Source organism: Rhamphochromis sp. 'chilingali' (assembly GCF_963969265.1).
Source record: "Rhamphochromis sp. 'chilingali' genome assembly, chromosome: 14".
NCBI classification, from domain to species: domain Eukaryota; kingdom Metazoa; phylum Chordata; class Actinopteri; order Cichliformes; family Cichlidae; genus Rhamphochromis; species Rhamphochromis sp. 'chilingali'.
In genome coordinates, this window is record NC_137941.1 from 31,105,740 (window position 1) to 31,125,563 (window position 19,824).

At 41.0% G+C, this 19,824-nt stretch overlaps 1 protein-coding gene across 1 annotated transcript in view; it reads right to left on the reverse strand.

Moving 5' to 3' along the window:
* Positions 1–2,891: 2,891 nt before the first annotated feature.
* Positions 2,892–19,824, reverse strand: part of wars2 (tryptophanyl tRNA synthetase 2, mitochondrial) — a 31,862-nt gene continuing 14,929 nt past the window's right edge. Inside the window, exons 2-6 of the mRNA XM_080902545.1 lie at positions 16,151–16,411; positions 13,536–13,616; positions 10,633–10,715; positions 7,783–7,901; positions 2,892–4,516 (exon numbers count right to left, since the gene is read on the reverse strand). Of these exons, the coding sequence (XP_080758671.1) occupies positions 4,068–4,516; positions 7,783–7,901; positions 10,633–10,715; positions 13,536–13,616; positions 16,151–16,411 (993 nt within the window). The 3' untranslated portion in view covers positions 2,892–4,067. The remainder of the gene's footprint in view (positions 4,517–7,782; positions 7,902–10,632; positions 10,716–13,535; positions 13,617–16,150; positions 16,412–19,824) is intronic.

Genomic DNA, 19,824 nt, shown 5'->3' on the forward strand with positions numbered 1-19,824 from the left:
TTAGAAACAATCCAGTCATTTTTGGATACTTAATAAAATATCTTTATAGAACTATTATGGGATAAATGTCGCAATTTCTGCTGCACTTTTGGCCAGACCACTCTAAAGAAATCCTTTTTTAATGTCAGCGACGCTCCTTTGCCTGGATCACGGAGGATCTAGGCATTTTACCAAAAGCCGATTTCAGTTTCTGCCCTCTAACTGAAATGTCGTTTCTGGCTTAAAATTAATTTATATCATTAATGACATAGGTTTGACAAGTTTTTGTTTTTAATAATGAAAACCGGAAATCAGTTTTTGGCACGATCCGGATGCCCTGCACAACCCCAGAGGGAATTGTGTCCCGGAAACCTTCCGTTTTTAAGGCGAATATATGCAAACCATTACACTCTGGATAAGCTACATGACGAAATCACCCAGTAGTTAATTTTGGTGATTGTCTTTAGCAGAGCTAAAGACTTGAAGCTGAAGATGCTCAAGTGCGCGCGTGCGTGCGCGCGTACACACAAGTCAGGCACAAACAGCAGTATACAAGTCGGTCAGCTACAAGTCATGATATACATATATATAAAATAACATATTTTGGCATAGCTGACCAGAACCTTTCCAAATATGGATATTTTCATACTCGGCCCTAATGCAAAATTTATACGGATTGTGAAGTAGCCTACCCTTCTGCAACAAAGACAGGACTGTGAAATTACTGAATAATTATAAAGTCAAACTGCGCATCATAATAAACCAAAGCGTTACCTTCATCTGGGTGCAGGTCATAATGGTCCAAATGTGACTTGCTGTTCCGAAGTGTATCTGTGATATCTGTGAGGACATTTAACTCACAGACATTTTAATCCACCACTTCTACCTCTCACTAGTATGTAACGTCATTTTGTCAGGGGCGGAGGGGGAGTGTAACTAATTTAAGACAATTCCAAAAATGACACAATTAGCACTAAGTGTTTAAACCTTTATTTATTTACGAGGTCTGCCTTTTTCGACCCCCAGCACCTCTAGGTCCCACAGCCTTGGCCTTTAGTGTATTTTGATAAAGATATATAGGTCATAATTAAAACTGGACACTAGTTGAAAATTTTTAAAAAGTTAAAAAATTCGGGGGCTCATTTACAGTAATGTTCAATGTAAAAAGTCCATAATCTGAATGTATCTGGTGAAGCGGAATACTTCCCCAGTGTGATGCTAATGCCGATTATATAAATTGTGGGGGGGGGGGCAGCTCGGGAGGTAAAGAAGGTCATCTACTAATCACAGGCTTGGTGGATATTTGGCATACAGTCTGCATGTCAAATATTAACCCCAAGTTGCTCTTCGATGCATCCAACGGAGTATGATTGTAAGATATAAAGCACTTATGAATGGCAAAAACATAGCCTGAGTGAACGAGGCTATGTGAATAGTGAATGGAGCGGTGTGTGTTATTATAGTTTCATACCTTCATAGATAAAATACTTTAATCAGCAGCTAAATAAAATTAATAGCATCGGGACAAATTCTCTGTTCTGTTTTTAAATTTAAAAAAGTTTTTTAAATAATTTGAAGCCTTTACAGAAGAGGCGGTGTAGCCACGATCAGCAGAAAGTCAAAAAAACACAATTGTAGTCGCTAGCGCGCGCACGCACATGCGTACACGCACATTTGGACTCTCACACTTTATCCTCTCTTCCAACAATTAGCCCAAAGCTCTAATAGCTCTCTCTGCCTCTCTCAGGTACACGCTTTTAAACTTTGTTGAACAGCGCATGCGTATATCCAAATTTTCATCAAATTAGAATCAAAACGTGTAACATTAAGCCTGCATGCTAAATTAATTGCCCTCGCGTTGGGTAAAAGCGCAAGAGAAACAGTGTCACGTGTTTTATTTGGTAATTAATCACGTGTCAGCACACAACACTGAGCAACATATTTAATTTAAGAGGGGGGGGGGAGGCAATAATGTCCGAGGTTTAAGGTTTACCAGCTTCCTCTTTTGCTCACTGCGTGGACACCCTGTTAGGTCAACATCAGTAAAAATGTCTCGTTTTTTATATTCTTCAGGTCTGTGGCTGTTTCCACGCGACACGTGGATCCCGGTCGATTTACGGTGATTTCTTCAAGAAAGAAAGAAAGAAAGGCGCATTTACTACGACTCTGTTAAAGTTTTTACCCCCCACGCATAAAACGGGTGAGCTGCTGTGTCGCCTTCACATTGAAACGCACTACTTATTACAGCGCAACTATATCACTGCCGCCGTGTCTTCTGAAACAAAAACAGGTATTTGTCACAGTGCTGCGGTCCCATAGCAGGTCGCCGGGATTTACAGCCCGCTCCTCCGTATAAATGCAGCCTATATATTATTTATATTCCATCAGCTCCTTATGCCAACATGGGGGGGGCAGCAAAAGGGAAGTAAACCATGCAGGGATGTGGTCTGTTCCCAGGTAAACACCGGGATGGAAAAACGACAGCGCAGTCCAGCTTCATAATGTGCGTGTGTGTGTTTGTGCAGGCCCCGGGGATGCCCCTGCAGAAGAACAGAAAGCTGATTACAGAGAGTAGAAAATAAAATAAAATAGTGGGTATAATGTAGGAAGAAGGAATAATAACAGCGGGAGTGAGCAGAATTGATGAAATAACCACTCGTAGACAGAAGAGAAAACAGGAAAGAGGAGAAATAAAAGCAGAGGGAGCACGGGAAAGAAAACAGAAGAAAGAAAAGAAGGGAGAGACGTGGGGCGAAAATGTTTAAAGTCACTGCTCCTACTGAAATATTCAAGGTACATCTCACACCCCTGCTGAAGTATTACAAGACTATAACGGTTCCTCCTATTGGACAGCCTCGTTAACAGTAAACTGGATAAATGCGTTTAACGGACCGCGTGTAAAACCTGAGTGACTAACTCAGTGTTTGTTTGTGTAAGCAGACACTTTATGGGAAAGTGCAGAAAAGAAATAAATGAATGAATAAAGGGACTTCAAACAAGTGTGTGTGCGTGGGGAATGTGTAATTACGTGCACGTTACATGTGGCTGCTAATCAAAAAGGAATGTTACAATAGATTCATTCATTTTGTTCAATCACATTGCATCTTGAAACACACATGCACAAACAACTGTCAATAAGACACCCAGGGCAAAAGAACAAACAACGGCTGAGCTGCAAATGTTTAAATGATACTGACAAATATATTTACATTTCAAAAATCTTTTTCACTCAGCTTTTTTCTCCCAACTAAACACAGAACTTTTCAATGTCAGGAAGCAGGACCTCTTCCACATGTTGAACCTAGAATGGATCCTTTTATTATGTCACTGTTTATTTTTTAAGTATTTAATCCTGCAGCTTTAACCTCCTAAGACCCGAACTCTTCCACGGCATGCATTTTTAATTTCTTTGATATTTGGGCATATTGGGGCCCGATGAATGTAAAAACAAAGAATTACCAGATTTTTTTTTTTTACCTTATTTTTGTTTTTATGAAAAATCAGAGCCACATATGAGGATATTCGTTTAAAATTTCCATAGAACAGTAGCAGTATAATGTCCTCGTAAGTGGATATCAGGCCCTTGTAGAGCAAAATTGAGTATTTTGGTCTAAATAACCCAAAATGTGATGTCCACATATGTGGACGCCAGGTCCTAGGAGGTTAATTGTGAAAGCACACTTGGCTCACTTTTGTAAGTGAAGACGGTTTAAATGAGAAGCATTTTTCACAACTTTTAAATCTTTATTTGGACAGGCTCGAAACAAGAAGATAAAATGTTCTAAAAATAATAATAAGAATGACAAAAATAAAACGATGGCTTGTGAGGAAACCCATTCAGCCTGAATCAGAAGGCCAATAAACAGGCTGCGAATGATTATGTAAAACATGAGCAAAAGCAAATAAGATGCAACAACTGCATCGAAAGACGAGCTTCCACTTTGATTTCACTGAGGACATACACGGAGCAAAATAAGAAGTCACCCTTGTAAAGTCTGACCAGCATCACTCTGCTGAGTCTTTTTCCACCAGCAGCAGTAATTTACCGAGAGGCTCACAGTATAAATGTGGGGTCATTTTCTTGTCTCTCAGCAGAAGCCCACTCTCTGTCGGACCTCTGCGAGCACAGGTGCAGCAAGTTCCCGCGCCCTGCACGTTCCCTGAGCCAGCACTCGCTCCACGTAAGCCCGGTCCGACCTCAGCCTCTCGATTTCCTCTCTGATGGGCGTCAACCTCTGGATCACAGCCTCACTTACAAGCTTCTTGTAGGCTCCGGTGTCCAATCCTCTCGCCTGAGACACAGCCTCCTGCACGCTTATCATCGCCACGGCAGCGTGAATGTTTACCAGGTTGGAAACACCAGGACGCGTCTCCGGGTCAAAAGTAACTTCAGAGGTGAAGTCTGTGACGGCTCGTCGGATCTTGAGAGCGATGTCGTCAGGAGTGTCTGTGACGGAAATGGTTGCCATCGTTTGGGGGTCTGACTTGGACATTTTGGCTGAGGCGTCGCGGAGAGATTTGACTTTTCGTGTTGAGCCTGCGGAGAGAAACGAGAGGGATCAGGAAAACCTCTCAGTGTAATAAACACTTTTATTTCTAAATGAGACGCGTAAGAGTGGAGGAATTTGGCAAAATTCAAAATTATTAGGTCAAGAAATTTAGGTTCTGATTAAATCAGAAAGCATTTGCTTTCTATTATGTTTGAGGCAACGCTGAGCATCACCGGTCCCAGAGGAAGACAAGAAGCACCAAAGTGCAAACGTCCACCAAAGCAGCTCAATCTTTGGGCAGAATTTACTTTTAAGGGAATTTATAATCTATCTACTCGTATATAGAATCTTTTTGTCATCTTTTAAACACACTTTTAATGCATTTTCTATATGCTGACAATACACATGACATTTGTAAGAATCATAATTTCGAAGTCATGAGGATTTTTCTCATTGTTTAATCAAGAAATCATTAAGTGGACCCTGGTGGATGAGAGCCAAATTTTAATGGATCGTTAGTATGACCCCTCTCTACACCCCTACAACGTTTCACAAGAATTCATTCAAAACTTTTCAACCAATCATGTTTACAGACACAATAATATGCATGCAAACACTACCAAAAAACATAACCTCCAAGGAATACGGGTAAAGGTTTGCCTGCAAAACAACAAAATATATATATTATATATACATATATATAGGGAGAAAAAACACAAATACATATTTACTAAAGCCTGACTCTGATTTTTTTCCTTTGTTTGGAAATACCGGTGAGTACCAAAAAGAATATTTTGACTTCAAAGCGCTTTAATTCCACAGCGGTTCACCAGTAAAGATCCAAACACATGAGAAATCTATTGCTTTAAAAATAACGCCTTTTGAGATTTGTTTGTACTAAATCTACACCGAGACAAAAGGTCGATGCAGAAGCCTGAGCAGTGTCGACACATTCTCGTCTCAGGCTGTTTAACTTTAACAGCCTCTGCTAATCAAACTGCAGGTCAGCCAAACGATGAAAAACCAAGTCAAAAAAGGTCCGGAGTGCAGATTTCAGTCCAAGCTGACAGCTAAAAGAAATGTAAGCGAGCCCCAGCCTTTTGAGAGAATCTGACTTTGTTTCTTCTTTATTTTTTTAAATGGTCAAAAAGGCGTTTCAGTCAGGCCACTTTAAATATGACTTAAACGTCTAATTATTAAAATATCTGCATTTTGGGGAGATTTCAGGTGCTAGGTGTAATTTTCCATTTATTCCTCTATGTTCAGATGGCTGAAATAGGATTGCCTGACACATTTGTGTGCGCTTGTAAAAATATCCCGGTGTGAAACAGACGCATGCGAGTGTGAAGTGATCAGCAGACGACAGGAGCCGGTATTTCCTTTCATTCTTTCTTTCACTCTTAAAATCATCCCCAGCTCCAGTTCTTTGTTTGGTCCTGTACAAGCAGGCCACATGTGGGCTGTTCATCAACGCCAAGATGTCTTTATCTAAAGCAAATTAAAACACTCTGGTTCATTTCAAAGGAAAGACCACTGACTGCCAACTCTGCTATGCCAAAGACAAGAAACGAGGGTGGGGTCCACCGGTATGAGCTATATACTGCCGACTGATTACACGCAAGAGTGCATACACACTCGGGCACACACATATATGCATACACACATCTCTAAACTCATCTTGATGACATGCACTCCAAATCTACCTCCCTAATTATTATACAAGAGGAAGACGATATTTCTTTAATCAAAGCTCTAATGCACACATGACTGACTCCATCCCGTGCTTCCACCATACCGCTAATCATGAGGAATGAAAGTAGAAGGAGGGTGGGATCTTTCAAAATGTTGGCCTCATGTATAAAAACATTTGGTTGGTACATTTTGGGAAACGTTTCAAAAGAAAATATTAATAATAACGGCGTCATATTGTATTTCAAATCTTGTCAGTTTTAATCCCCTGAACCTCGCTCTAATTTCTGATTGGCTGCCCTGCAGTTGGTGGTTTTTAGCTTTAGCTAAACAGCACGTCCCACTCCGACTTAGTTTACAAAACATGGAAAAGGCAATATATCTTTGAATGAATTTTAAAACATCAGTGTTTCCCCAACACTGCAGAAGAATGCAGGCATGAAGCAGAAGTTTAACCGGTTACTTTAAAGATGCACCAAAAACACTGGGAAAAAAGTTTAGCTTAGCTTTGTGCTACTTTGCTCGGCGCCGCTGGGCAGCCGGTGATGAAGATACATTATGACCCAGATATTTACACGAACTACATCAGGGCTAAAATGACTTCAGTGATATAAATCTCTTTGAAGCAAAACACAAAGGGTCCATTCAAACGTTGGGACTTTGTTTAACACGAGCGGCCAGAGACAGCACACATCCTCCGAGGCTGAAAATTCCCTGGATACAGACGGACACGTGGATTTGGATTAGTTCCTGATATTTTTTTTTTTGTTGATAAAACCGAGACACTTTCTCCCAGTTTTCTCATTTCAATGTGATATCTATTTATGTAGATAAACAAAAAACAACCAAAAAAAGAAGTAAGGTCGCAATGAGGAAACCCTGTCTGTTCATGTTAATCCTCCAGGAAGATTAACCAGCCATGACCGTCTTTTAGGGAAGGCTTTAGGCCCAGAAGCATCTTATTACTGACTTTTCTTCAGCTATTTAAGTTAAGTTTCATTTTCCAGTTTTGCTCTGTATGTGAAGCAAAATACACTTCCAAAGATTCCTGGCTCTAGATCAGGAACAACAAAAAAATAATTAAATAAAAAGAGAAATTGAACCAATCAATCACAAACTTTCCCGACAGAGGAGACAATAATTCAAGACAAAAAAAGGATGGAAAGGCAGAAAGAAAGCTTTACTTCTAATGCAGGAAAAAAAAAATCTAGTTTCCAAAAACATTCACTTCACTTATAGCACTCAGCTTGTTTCAGGCAGTTAGAAGACTTTTTATAAAAAAAATATTTAAGCAGAAAACTTCATAAAGATGGAGATTTAATAAAAATCAACTAAAATCTGCAACCCTTCGCAAATAAAAAAAACTTTTTGATAAAATGCAACAAGCACATTTGAAAATATAATGACTTGGTATATACAGCATAAGGCCATCGCACAAGTGAGGCCTCACTTACACAGCTAAAGCCTAAAGAGACTAAAACAGGCGACTTTAATGTCACATGATGACATTCTCTACATAAGAAGATAAAGCTGCTGCTACCAGAGAGCTACGTGATTTTTAGAAGCTGACCTTAGAAAGCCTAAATCATGAGTGTGTACACGCCATCATGCCACGTATTCTTACTGAGCAGGGCGCAGGGTTCAGGGAACAGCTCTCCGTAGCGGTTGTTGAAGATGCGAGCAAGATCCTGAGCCAGCTCCAAATGTTGGACCTGATCTTCTCCGACAGGGACGTGAGTGGACCTGAGAGAGATGATTCCACAGCAGCACATTAGAGACGTGATCCGTGCAGCACTGTGCACAGTGACAGCACAGAGTTTAAAATACAGAGCGAGACGCAAGGAAAAATTGGAGACACTTGGAGTCACTGCAGGAGACTTTTTCAGCAGTGTTTGGCAACTCTGTAACTGGAGGAGGAAGCAGTTCATTAATTTTCTCTTTAGAGATGAGACTCAGTTTCTCCACAGGAAATGAGCTTTTGGATATATGGCTGCTGAACCAGAAACAGCTGAAGAGATGCCTTCTAAATGTGAATTTGGAAACGCTACGAGACAATAACCCAACCAACTTATCTCACGTGAAAACCCACTGACGCCTCATCAGCAGGCTGCACCTCACAGATCACACACAAAACTCTTTGTCTCAGACAAATTTCCACCAGAAATGTGTGACGCGGATATTTATACGAACACGTCAGAGGCAAAGAAATTAGAGATTGCATTTTTTTCCTCTTTATAATCTCTACTTTGAGGTTTTATTTGGAGATATCTGCACGTTATGTTTCTCTTTCCACCCCCGCGCAGCAGAGGTGAGATATTAAAAAATAACACATTTTCACCAGCATTCTTCGTTGCCAGACATGCTGTCCCCGTTACTCGTGATAAATTACAGATCGCACTGTGAACACTTTGCACTGGAATTATTTTCTGCTGGAGAAATGGCCTCTGAGAGCAGGTGGCATGTGCTGTAGATTAAAAGGAAAATGGCCTCTGTAATAAAAATAAATAAAAATGAAAAAAAGATGCTGTGGAATTGATTTTCTGTGTTGTGAATAATGAGGGGGGGGGGGGGGGGGGGGGGAGTATAAACCTTAGAGGCAGAGATCTCAAAAATAAAACCAAAAGTATCCAAAAATGTTGCTGTTCTTTTGTACTCCGGGTAAACCTCTCTGCTAAACAGTATTTTGTAGGCTTTGTGCAGGCAGGTGATGCCAAACTAGAGCTTGCAAAAATAAATCAAATAATAAAAATATTTAAACTAGGACACTGCTCGCAATCAGTTTAAGTTAGTAGGCTCACAGTGTTTGGTATTTGTTATGTGGATTACTGGCTCTGCTCCTTTTTCATTGCAGTTACTCTTTTAATTCACGCATTTCGTTCTTTCTTATGTTAGTGGAGGCGATTTTAGCTTCCAGGTTCTTATTGAGCACACATTATGGACTGGAATGGAAAACATGGAAACTTCACTATCTTTGAATAAATGTAAAAACACCAGTGTTGTCCCAACACTGCAGAAGAATGCAAAGATGAAGCAGAAGTTTAACTGGTTACTTTAAAGATAAAAACACTGGGGAAAAGATTAGCTTAGCTTTTGCTACTTTGCTCGGCGCTGCTGGACAACCAGTGATGAAGATACATAATGACCCAGATATTTACACAAACTACATCAGGGTTTGACGCTAAAAACACAAACCTCTCTGAGGCAAAACACAAAGGGTCCGTTTAAAGTTTGGGACTTTGTTTGGGGTTTGTAAACTGCAGTGGTTCTTAAATAGCACTTTTTAATTCTACTTTCTGCATGTCTCACACGCGCATTTATGCAACAACCTTTTACTACATACAAGTGCTTTCTAGCAAACATTCACACACATTCACACTCAGATGAACGCAACGGGAGCAACTCAGCGTTCAGTATCTTGCAGTCTGGAGTAGATTGGAGCAGCCAGGTATCAAACCACCAACGTTCCGATCTGTAGATGACCTGCTCACTCCTTATATCTGGAACAAACTCCCAGAAAGCCTCAGATCAGCTGAAACACTCAGTTTATTTAAATCCAGGTTGAAGACTCACCTGTTCTCAGCTGCATTTGAATAAAGCACCAAATCCACACTTTTAAGCTTACATTTCAAAACTTAAATTTAACTACTAATTTTATCTACTGTTCTGATTTTATCTGCTTTGATTTTATATACTGTTTTGTTTGTTTGTTTGTTTGTTTGTTAATTAGTTTGTTTGTTTGTTTGCTTGTTTTAATCAATTTTAAATCATGCTTTTATTTGTTTTTGTTTCTAATGTCTCTGTAAAGCACTTTGAATCACCTTGTTGTTGAATTGTGCTATACAAATAAACTTGCCTTGCTCTACCTGCTGATCCACAGCCATCCCGATAAATTATCAGCACAATAAGTAACAATATAAAACTTAACAGTCACAAGAAACTACAACATTAAGAGGAAACTGCTGTTAAAGTAATACCTCAGTGAGAGACACTGTATATTGTCATTTATGGCCCGATACTTAAGCAAGACCTCTGTTGCAGCTCCTTTGTTTGTTTGTTTTGTCCTCCAGCTGCTAGGATAAATGCACTTCTGAGCACAGGATGGTCGCACATGTCTGCAAAAGGCTGCAAGCCATGCTTTCAGCAGGGATGTATCCCCCTTCATGGTTTCTCAGCTTCATCTTCATCAAGTAAAATAAGGAACCCTGACAGAAAGCACTGTAACAGTCAGTCTTTACAGGAAGAAGTTGTAAATGATAGGGGGAAAATTAGTTATTTAAATTTTTTAACAGAGTTTGGAATATAAAAATCAGTTATTCACAGAAGGAAGGGCTTTTGGAAGTGTTTTTCGAAAAGCTGTGAATGCTTAGGGTACACAGCCTAAGAAATATGAGTTATCTGACTGACACACACACACACACACACACACACACACACACACAATATAACTTGTACGCTACTTGAATGGAAATCTCACTTGTAGAGAAGAATATCAGCAGCCTGGAGGACAGGATATGTGTAGAGACCAACGCTGCCTTCGTTCTTCACTTTGCTCTTCATCTGGAGGAAAAGACAGAGGGAAGGAAGTTGAAGCAGAAAAAGAACAACGATGAGGCAGAAACACTAAAAGCAACCAGAAATAGAGCCAGACAGGAGAAAGATGGACTCAAGCTGACTTTTTTTCCTTTTCCCCATAAAGAGCCATTTTCACTTTCATGACTCATCGACTGAAACAAACGAGGTACGGATGAGTTTGCACGGCATTTTCCACCATTTTTGAAATCAACTCATCTGTTGGGTAAACGAAAGGTGTTTTCTAAAGAGCAACAGAAACAAGAACAGAGAGACGTGAGCTCTGTTGATCCTCGCTCGTCGTGTATTAAAACTGCACCCAGGTGTGAAGAAAAATTATATGAATTAAAAATGCGGCAAATGCTGCAGAGAAACAAAATAAAAACGCACAGACATGATGAAACTTAAGAGAAAACAGAGGAATTAATTTAATTTGTAAGTGTTCCACTGAAGGTAAGAACTGATATGGTGGGATTCATGTTTGAAATATTACTTCAGTTACAAAATAGCTATAACATTACAAACTCCTTTTGCAGCTTTTATAATTATAACTGTGTTTTTTGTTTTTATTTATCATTATTAATTAACTGAAAATACGCCCTTGCAAATAAACCATTTTTTGCTTTAAAAGATATTGTAGATATTGTATAAATATATACAGAAGTTATATCTCCGAGTCATCGCTTTGCCAGAAACTTCCAGTTTGTATTAGTGTATGTGGGTGCCTGTATGTCCTTTACATGCTGGCTGTGCATAGCTCCTGAGTCTCTAAAATCACACTGACCAGGTTACAACTCTGGCTCTCCGTCTGTCACTGATGTGTAAAGAGCTGCAGATGTTTGTCTGTTTGACCGATAGCAGTGCTAGCACACACACCCACACACAGAGAGCAGAGAGGCCATGCAAAATCCAACCGAGAAGCCCTTTTCCTGCATTGTGCGGGGGTGTGGTTGCGTTTAATTGTGTTCAGAAGCGTAGCATGAAACTATCAGAAAATGTTTTATTATTTTCTTCTCACCGACGCTCTTCTGTCATTGTTCACAAGCTCGCCCGACCACCGCGGCACTTGCTCCTTCTCAGCCGTTCAACATTTAAATGTTTGAATGAATTGCTTTAAATTTTGACAGATGCTCGTAGTGACTTGTAAAGCATTACTGCATTTTTAACAGGCCACATTTAAATAAATCAATTCAGTTTGCACAGTAAAAGACAAAAGAGACAAGATTATGAAAACATATACCGTAATTGTCGGGCTATAAGCCGCTACTTTTTGCACAAGCTTTGAACCCTGCGGCTTTTAGTCAGGTGCGGCTTTTCTATGGATTGTCCATGAGCGGATTTGTTTTGTTTGTTCCGCTGCTGTACGGCACTACGTTGCCTGGCGGAAGGATCGGAATTCAAGAGTGGTATGTTAGTCACATGTCCATCCGCCAGGCAACGTAGTGCCGTACGAAGTAGCGCGAAAAACAAACTTCAAAGTAGCGCTACGCGTTCAGCGGGAGGCGTGGATGATGAGCGGCGATAAACTTGCAAAAAGCAAGTTATGCCCAACTCCACCACTGGATTCTGACAGCGTGGGAAAGTGTGAAAACATCCACGATCACCAACGGATTTCGAAGGGCTGGACTGCTGCCTGATGGAGAGGAGGCTCTTCAGAAGGTGTTCGACTCTGACACTGACAATGAGGATTTCTTTGGTTTTGAAAGTGACAACGAAAGAAAGGAGCTGAGAGTGGATGATGAAGCCACCCTGAGCCTGTTCGTTTCCGACACTGGAGGAGAGGACTTTGGTGGTTTTAGTGCGCAGGAAGAAGAGAAAGATGGTGGTGAATGACTGACTTTTCTTCTTGTTAAAGCCGTGTCACTGCACCTGAGCCTAAAAGGTAGTCTGAATCTATTTTTCTGGTGTGCTGTAGGTTATTGTTATGTACTACATTTGTTACTCATTTATGAAGCACAGTACATGTTTTGTACTTGTAATTACCACTACTTGTACACATACCCTAAAAGGTTATGCAAATATGTACCCATAACTTGTTTTTCAAAATATTAATAAAAGGGGTGTGTCTCCAAACAGCCATCTCTTTCCTGACAATTCGATTTGTGCATATTCTCTTACATATGATAAGTCAACATTGAAACACCTGCGGCTTTTAGTCAGGTGCGGCTAATGTATGTACAAAACAGGATTTTCCCCTGCTTTTAGCTTGTGCGGCTAATATTCAGGTGCGCTCTGTAGTCCGGGAAATACGGTAAAAATATAATGCATCATAAATATTACTCAGTCCTTAAACAACAATGACATGAATGTCTCATAGTAACAACTTTTCTCTAAAGGTTCCAATAGGCTAACTGGTTGATTGCATTTGCATTGTATTTTATTATTTTTTAATCATTCTGAATGTTTTATGAAATTTTGTTGATTGTGGATACATGCAAGCCATCTTTAACATGTAGCTGACCCATTTGCCATATACTTATATACATATACATACTAAGCAACCACAATGGGGAGGAAGAACTCCCTTTTAACAGGAAGACCATTTAAGAAGGCCCAGGCTCAGAGAAGTACAGATGGGTAGAGAAGGATACATATACAAGTATATTTACCAGCAAGTGATGCGGTTTGGTTTCAGACATAGTTTTCTTTACTCATGTCCACATGCTGGTGCTACATGAGTGAAATCTGCACCACAGTAATTCTTTTAATTATAATTGTTATTTTAAAATGAGCACTGATACAAACAACAAAAATAAAGACTTGTGCGTGATCATTTTATACACAAGTGTCTGCTGGAGAAGATCTCACCTTCCACTGTGGTAGGTGGCGGAGCCGAGGCATACTGGTGAGACAGCCGAGGATCCAGGAGAGCTCAGCATGCTCGGACACCTGCAGTGACAAGTGGGGACACATCCAAATGTCAGCATACACCTTTCAATCTATCACCAGGCTGCAATATTAATAATATTACCACTACAGATTAATATGGCTGAATCACAAATATCTACGAACTTGTTGGCTCACCAGTCGGTACCTTATAAGCTGAAGTCATGAAGAGATTTCTTTACACGAAGTCTAACAGAAACCAACACTGTTTTTTACATGTGTACAAGAGCCAACCTCCTGCTGCTGTATACATGCAAACTCCCAAGCACGTTGAACTCACTGCACCGCTTAGTCCGGTTAATTAAAGAAGAGAGCCTAACCTCAGGGAGGCACCAAAGAGATAAACAGAAGAAGTAAATTACGCAGGCAGATTAAACAAACACAGACGGATGGATAAAAAGTCATCCACGGGACAGCTGGGGTGGAGGAAAAGGAGGGTAACTCCCTGGCGCCTCTAAGTGGAAGAGAAGAATACTGCCTTTTTACACCTCTGCCTGTCACACAGGTGCACCCACTCTCACCTGTAGGCTTATACTCATTGTATCAGTTTTTTTAATGTGTTTAATAAGTGGGATACTAACAAATAAATACTGGCAGACTAAAAGCTGACCCAGCCTAAACTTCATACACCGATGCTGGATTTCTATACCTTTATCGATCATTTATTTTAATAATCCTGGCAGCAAATTAGCTACTGGGAAAAGAACTTTGTATATATGGAAAGTAGCGCCCTCTCAGAAGCTCATAACTGAAATCTTTTAATTCAAAATCTATCAAAGCTGCCGTAGGGCCAGAGGCAGGGTACACCCTGCACAGCTCGCCAGGCTAACACATACACACAGACAACCATTCACTCTCAGTGGAGGTGGGTTGGTTATTCAATTAGAGGATTAAGGAAATGGTTTTTACATGTGGACAAATAAACCACAACACAAAGAGGTGAATGTTAATGCAGTGTAGCTGATGCATCTGGTAGCAGTAAATTAACCCGATGTGAAAAAAAAAAAGCTTCTGTGTCTAACAGCCAGTGTTTGGGGATGCAGGAAATATCCTTGTGCTTCAGCAAATTAAAGTTTATGGACACTGACTATATTGCCATCCTCTCTGTCTCTTGCAGCTTGAAAAGCATTCTGGGGAGCATGATGTCAACAGCAGACAGCAGGGACATAAAGCAGGATTTCAGGCTAGCATGTAGGGGGCCGGTATGCATTACACACTGCAGACAGACAAGAGATGGGACAGATGTCGATGACAACAAAGAGAGTGCAAGGATATGGTTTGAACAGTGCAATAAAACGCTGATATTTAAAAGGCTTAGTAAAAACACAGCCTCCATTCATGCTGTATCGTAAGAAAGCCCCGCAACGAGAGATATGCTAATGTTACGGATCATATCAGCATTAGACTGACAGTAACAGCCATGGCAGCAGCTCCTAAGGCTGCAAAGAAGGGATTTTAGAGAACAGCTAACAGTTGTCTCAACACAGTAAATCCACTTTTCTGGTCAATACTTATAAAACTCAGTGGTATTAAAAAATGAAGTCAATGAATCAGCAGATCCGCAAATCCTCCGAGTTTAGCTCGTCACCAACTCTTTGCATTTTTTCAATTAAGCCCAGTATTTTCTTTGGGCGGCCATCGTATTTTTACATGTGGAGCGGGCGTGTTCAACACGGGGGTCGCCTTGCTGCCAAGTTATGTGGCATGAAGCTAAACAAGAATAAAAATAGGACTCTGTGTTTGTGTGTGTGTGTGAGGAGTGGGTGGCAAAGAAACACAGATGGACTGAACTATCCACACATACACACACACCCACCCACCCAACTTAACTTGTGAGTAAGAAAAGAAAAATACACATGTGGTGTCAGGGGAGAAGCAAACAGCTGTTCTGATTTCTCTCTCTCCATCGTCAGTGTGAGCTCAAGCCTAAATTCGGGGATGATGTGCTGAAGTGCTGCAAATGTTAAGACTTGTCGTTATCCTTCTCAGTTTCTTTCACGTGGGCTAAAGAAGGACTTAACGGTGGTTTGTGTCAGTTTGTGTTTTTACAGGCTCTGTGAATTGGTTGAGCACACATTGGAGATAAGAATCAGGAGCAAGGAAATAAACATTTTGGGGTCTGTCAGCATGTAGGAAGGTAAATATGAGAGTCGACATCACGAAAATAAACCGTTTTTCTTCTTTGAAAAACCAGCAATGAGAGAAGAAGCTGCCCAGCTTTAAAAAACAACAACAAAAAAGACAAAAAAGGGCACTTCTTTTCTTAAACAAACACTGATGTGCTCTCTACTTGATAACCACATGAAATGTGAAAAATAATCTGCAGACATGAGTGTGAAATCTAAATTATATATACATGCAAAGCGCATGTTGGGTTGCATTACTTATCACATATAAATAGTACTTTCTCCACCTGTGAGTATTCATTTATAGACAGAAGTGTATATGCATCCAACACACTATGTAGGGAACTACACAGCAAATATAACACATCATATATATTTATAAACGGCATCAATCAAACATGCCCAACTCACCTGAGACTGCTGGAAGAGTATCGCTTTCTCTGGGTTGATACCGCAGGCCAACAAGCTGGCTGCCATGTCCAGTATGTTACTCTTGAGCTGCGTTGGATCCTGGGGCTGGGTGATGGAGTGCAGATCCACAATGCTGTAGAGGACTGAGGGGTACTGGTCCTGCAGGGACACCCAGTTCTCCAGAGCACCCAGGTAATTTCCCAGGTGGGGCACTCCAGTAGGCTGAATCCCTGAGAATACACGGCCACTTCTTGGAGCCTCCTGGGAAAAAGAAGAAGGAATTTGCTCGAGTTGGCTCTATAGCACTTTGGATTTGATAATGAAATAACATCACGGAAATGTAATTACAAATGATGTCATGTATAATCACATGAGCGATCAAAGATGTTCCACTGTCTTCATCACACCTCTGAACACTAGTCTCTCTTATTTTAGTTTCGCCAAATCACAACAACAGTGGCCGCAAGGTGCAAAAAACCTCAACAATCAGACGACCACCTATGAGCAAGTACTTGGTGACAATGGGAAGGAAAAACTCCCTTATCGCAGGAAGTAATCTCCGGCAGAACCAGGCTCAGGGGGAGGCTGAGACCAGTGAGGGGTGAGGGGAAGGAATAGAGCCAGAAATATCAGAAATATCATCCCTTTTTAGCACATTAACTTCTGTTCTTAAAACAGTGCCTATAACACCAATGTCTCCAGATTAGCGCAACAATGGTTGGTTGACTTTAAAAGTCAAAGCTAAGGCCAAGACAAAAAATCCTTGAAAAGGGAGAAAGTTACCACTAGAAAGAAGCCTGTAGAGACCGAAGTGTCAGTTGGCAGGTTGGGGACCATTAGCAGTCATGCTTGTATTACTAAGATGCTAACTCCATGGCTAGCACCTCTGTTCTCTCCCAAACACATCCAGCACAAAGAATGCATCACCTCATTGGCCAACAATATCACTTACAACCATCCAACCAGCTTCAAAGCCTTTCATTACCATAACAGAAAGCTGCACAAAAAGGGGGGGATAAAAAAAAAATAGCATAAATACATCACATATAACAACAGCAGCCCACCATAGAGTAAGGGTTTTTTCTATAATTAAAACAAGGACCTTATTTTAGAGACAGCAGCAGGGTCTCAACACTCACCAGGGAGATCAGTATTTGTGGTTGTACCACTGGACTAAAACTATATTTCTCTTCCTGCAGAGTCTGACTGGGGCCAAACACCTCATTTCTCCTGGCATCAGTCGGCTTCACTGAACCTTGGCTTTCAATTAGCCTTGCTAGGCAAGAGTCTTAACCTCTGCTTGTGCCACCACACGATACAATTAGAGGGCAAGCAGAGTGGCACCTGTTATGACACATGAAACCACGCTGGCATCCAAAACTAGGGCTTTTTGACCAAAGCCGTTACACAGTAGATTAGGGCTTCAACAGAGCAGAAAGACACATGAACACAGACTGGAACTGTTTTTGTTGGTCTGGCAGAAAGACAAAATCTTTGGCGCTTTGGTAATACACATAACAGCCCACAGTGGAGACAAGGATTCAGTTCCCGGCAGAAGTGGCTTGGATGAATGCTCAAGGTAGATAAAAAGAACCACCGCATGCCTGAGGACTAGACCTTTGAGGTCTGCAGGATGACTCCGTGGCCAGAAATACCTGCCAATTGCCTGCTTTAGAAAAAAAGGAAGGTTCATGGGCTGCATTGTTACAGGTGTGTTATTACCTGTGTACCAAAATACAATGGAATGCAAATCTGGAAGTCTAGTTTTAAATAACTACATGGATCCATGAATTTAATCTACAGGACTTTACACAAGGTGATGTGTATGGCTCAAGCACCTCAATCCACCAATAGTAGGTAACTGTAAGCTAGTAACAGTACCACTGCAATATATTAGGAATGTGTGTTTAATGAACAGTCTGTGCATTAAAGTTGCTAGATGATCTCTAATTGTTTAACTGTTAATGCCTGAAGAACCTGCATTGTTTTTGTTGTAGGATCCCCCCACTATACCAACACATAGGGGTCTTATTGGATGGAAAGTGGAGGCTGTACTTCTGTGTTCAGGATAAAAATTGTCCTACAAATATGCTCTGAATATGCTGGCAAGAAGCAAAGGAAGAGATTCAGCAGCAGACAAATCAATCTTACCACAAGATCCATTTAGAAGGTGCTATAGTTTTCAGTACTGGACCGCGGATTGGATTCTCCCCACTTATTACTACCTCCGTATGCTCCAAGTTATGTCTATCCAAAACCTCTGAAAATGAAACTTGTGCTAAACTGTCAGATTTTATGTAATAACCTCGCAGTCGTTTTCAAAGAAAATATGTTAAGCTTTATATGAGATAGCACTGATGGGTTGTAAACAGCAACACCTGGACGTTTGACTGAAGAGCCCATTTTAAAACTCCCCCCAACCCCACAAAGCCCACAGGATCTCCGCGTTATCGCCTCAAAATCTGACTGGCGATCATATGTTCCCCAGCTGCACTTTTCAAGGTTATTATAACTAATCATTAAAACCTGAAGTTTTCAGAGGATATCCTCTTCAGTCACCGCTCAGAAATCAGTTATCTTGACAGCTTGCTGAACTAAATCACATTCAATCTGACTGAGGGACAGGCTCACCACAGCATCTGAGATCAGATAACAGTTGCTCTCTCACCGGCGTAGCCCAGAGGTTCTACATCTTTAAACCCTGAGGGATCGAATAACAACTGCTGGGAGGCCAGCGTTGGTCCACAAAGTCTCCATCTACTGGCCTGAGGGAGCAGCTTTCCACCCAGCGAGAGAGAGGCAGGAAGGAACTGGGTGCTTATGTCATTACCGACAGGGTAATTGCGCTGGAGTGCCATTGATGCTGAGAGCCTCTTAAGAGGTGTCAGGATTGATTTGGGTGCGGACGGGACCCAGAGTCTGGCTCATGTGTGTTCTCACCTCGAGCTGACATGCCAAACGCATGTTCCCTCCCCTTCTGCTCCGGCCCCCAGGGGAGGCCATTAGCCATGCAGACATGGTAATGGTGTCATTTGAGCCAATCGAGTGTCAAATGAGAGTCAACGCCACAGCTAACTAGCCACTGGGCAATCGTGGGCTATCGCGCTTTAAGCCACTTTGCCAGACACCTCTGTGTTACTTTTGGTCTGAGGAAAGTGTCTTTAAACACATGCCACTATAGCTCTTGGAGGAGAAAGTAACCTACGCAAGTAAGTAAATCAACTAGAGCACGATGACAGAGGTGACAGCAAATGCTGTAAAGCAATTAATGTTTGTAATGAATACTGCGCTGCAAAGCCAACAGCAATAAAATATTATCAACAAGCACACTTTTGCCACGCACGATATTAAATTCAATAACTTGTGAAATACTTGTATAGTGCTTGACCTTACATCTTTAAATGACTCCCAGTGGTAGGTTAGACAATTTCCAGTAAGATAAATCAGATATATTTCTTACTCTAAACCAGATTTAAACATGTTAATAAAGACCTGAAACCATCATAAAATAGTGCTAAAGTTTGGCCATTTACAAAATGCTAGAAATCACAAGTTATTCTATTTTACAATATCACCTCTGCCACAGAGCTTATGTGTTTCATAGCATTTACCAGCATGTATTTGTCTGTAATCACAGTGGTCAGAGGGCCGGTGGCGCCAGTGTCCGGCAGCCT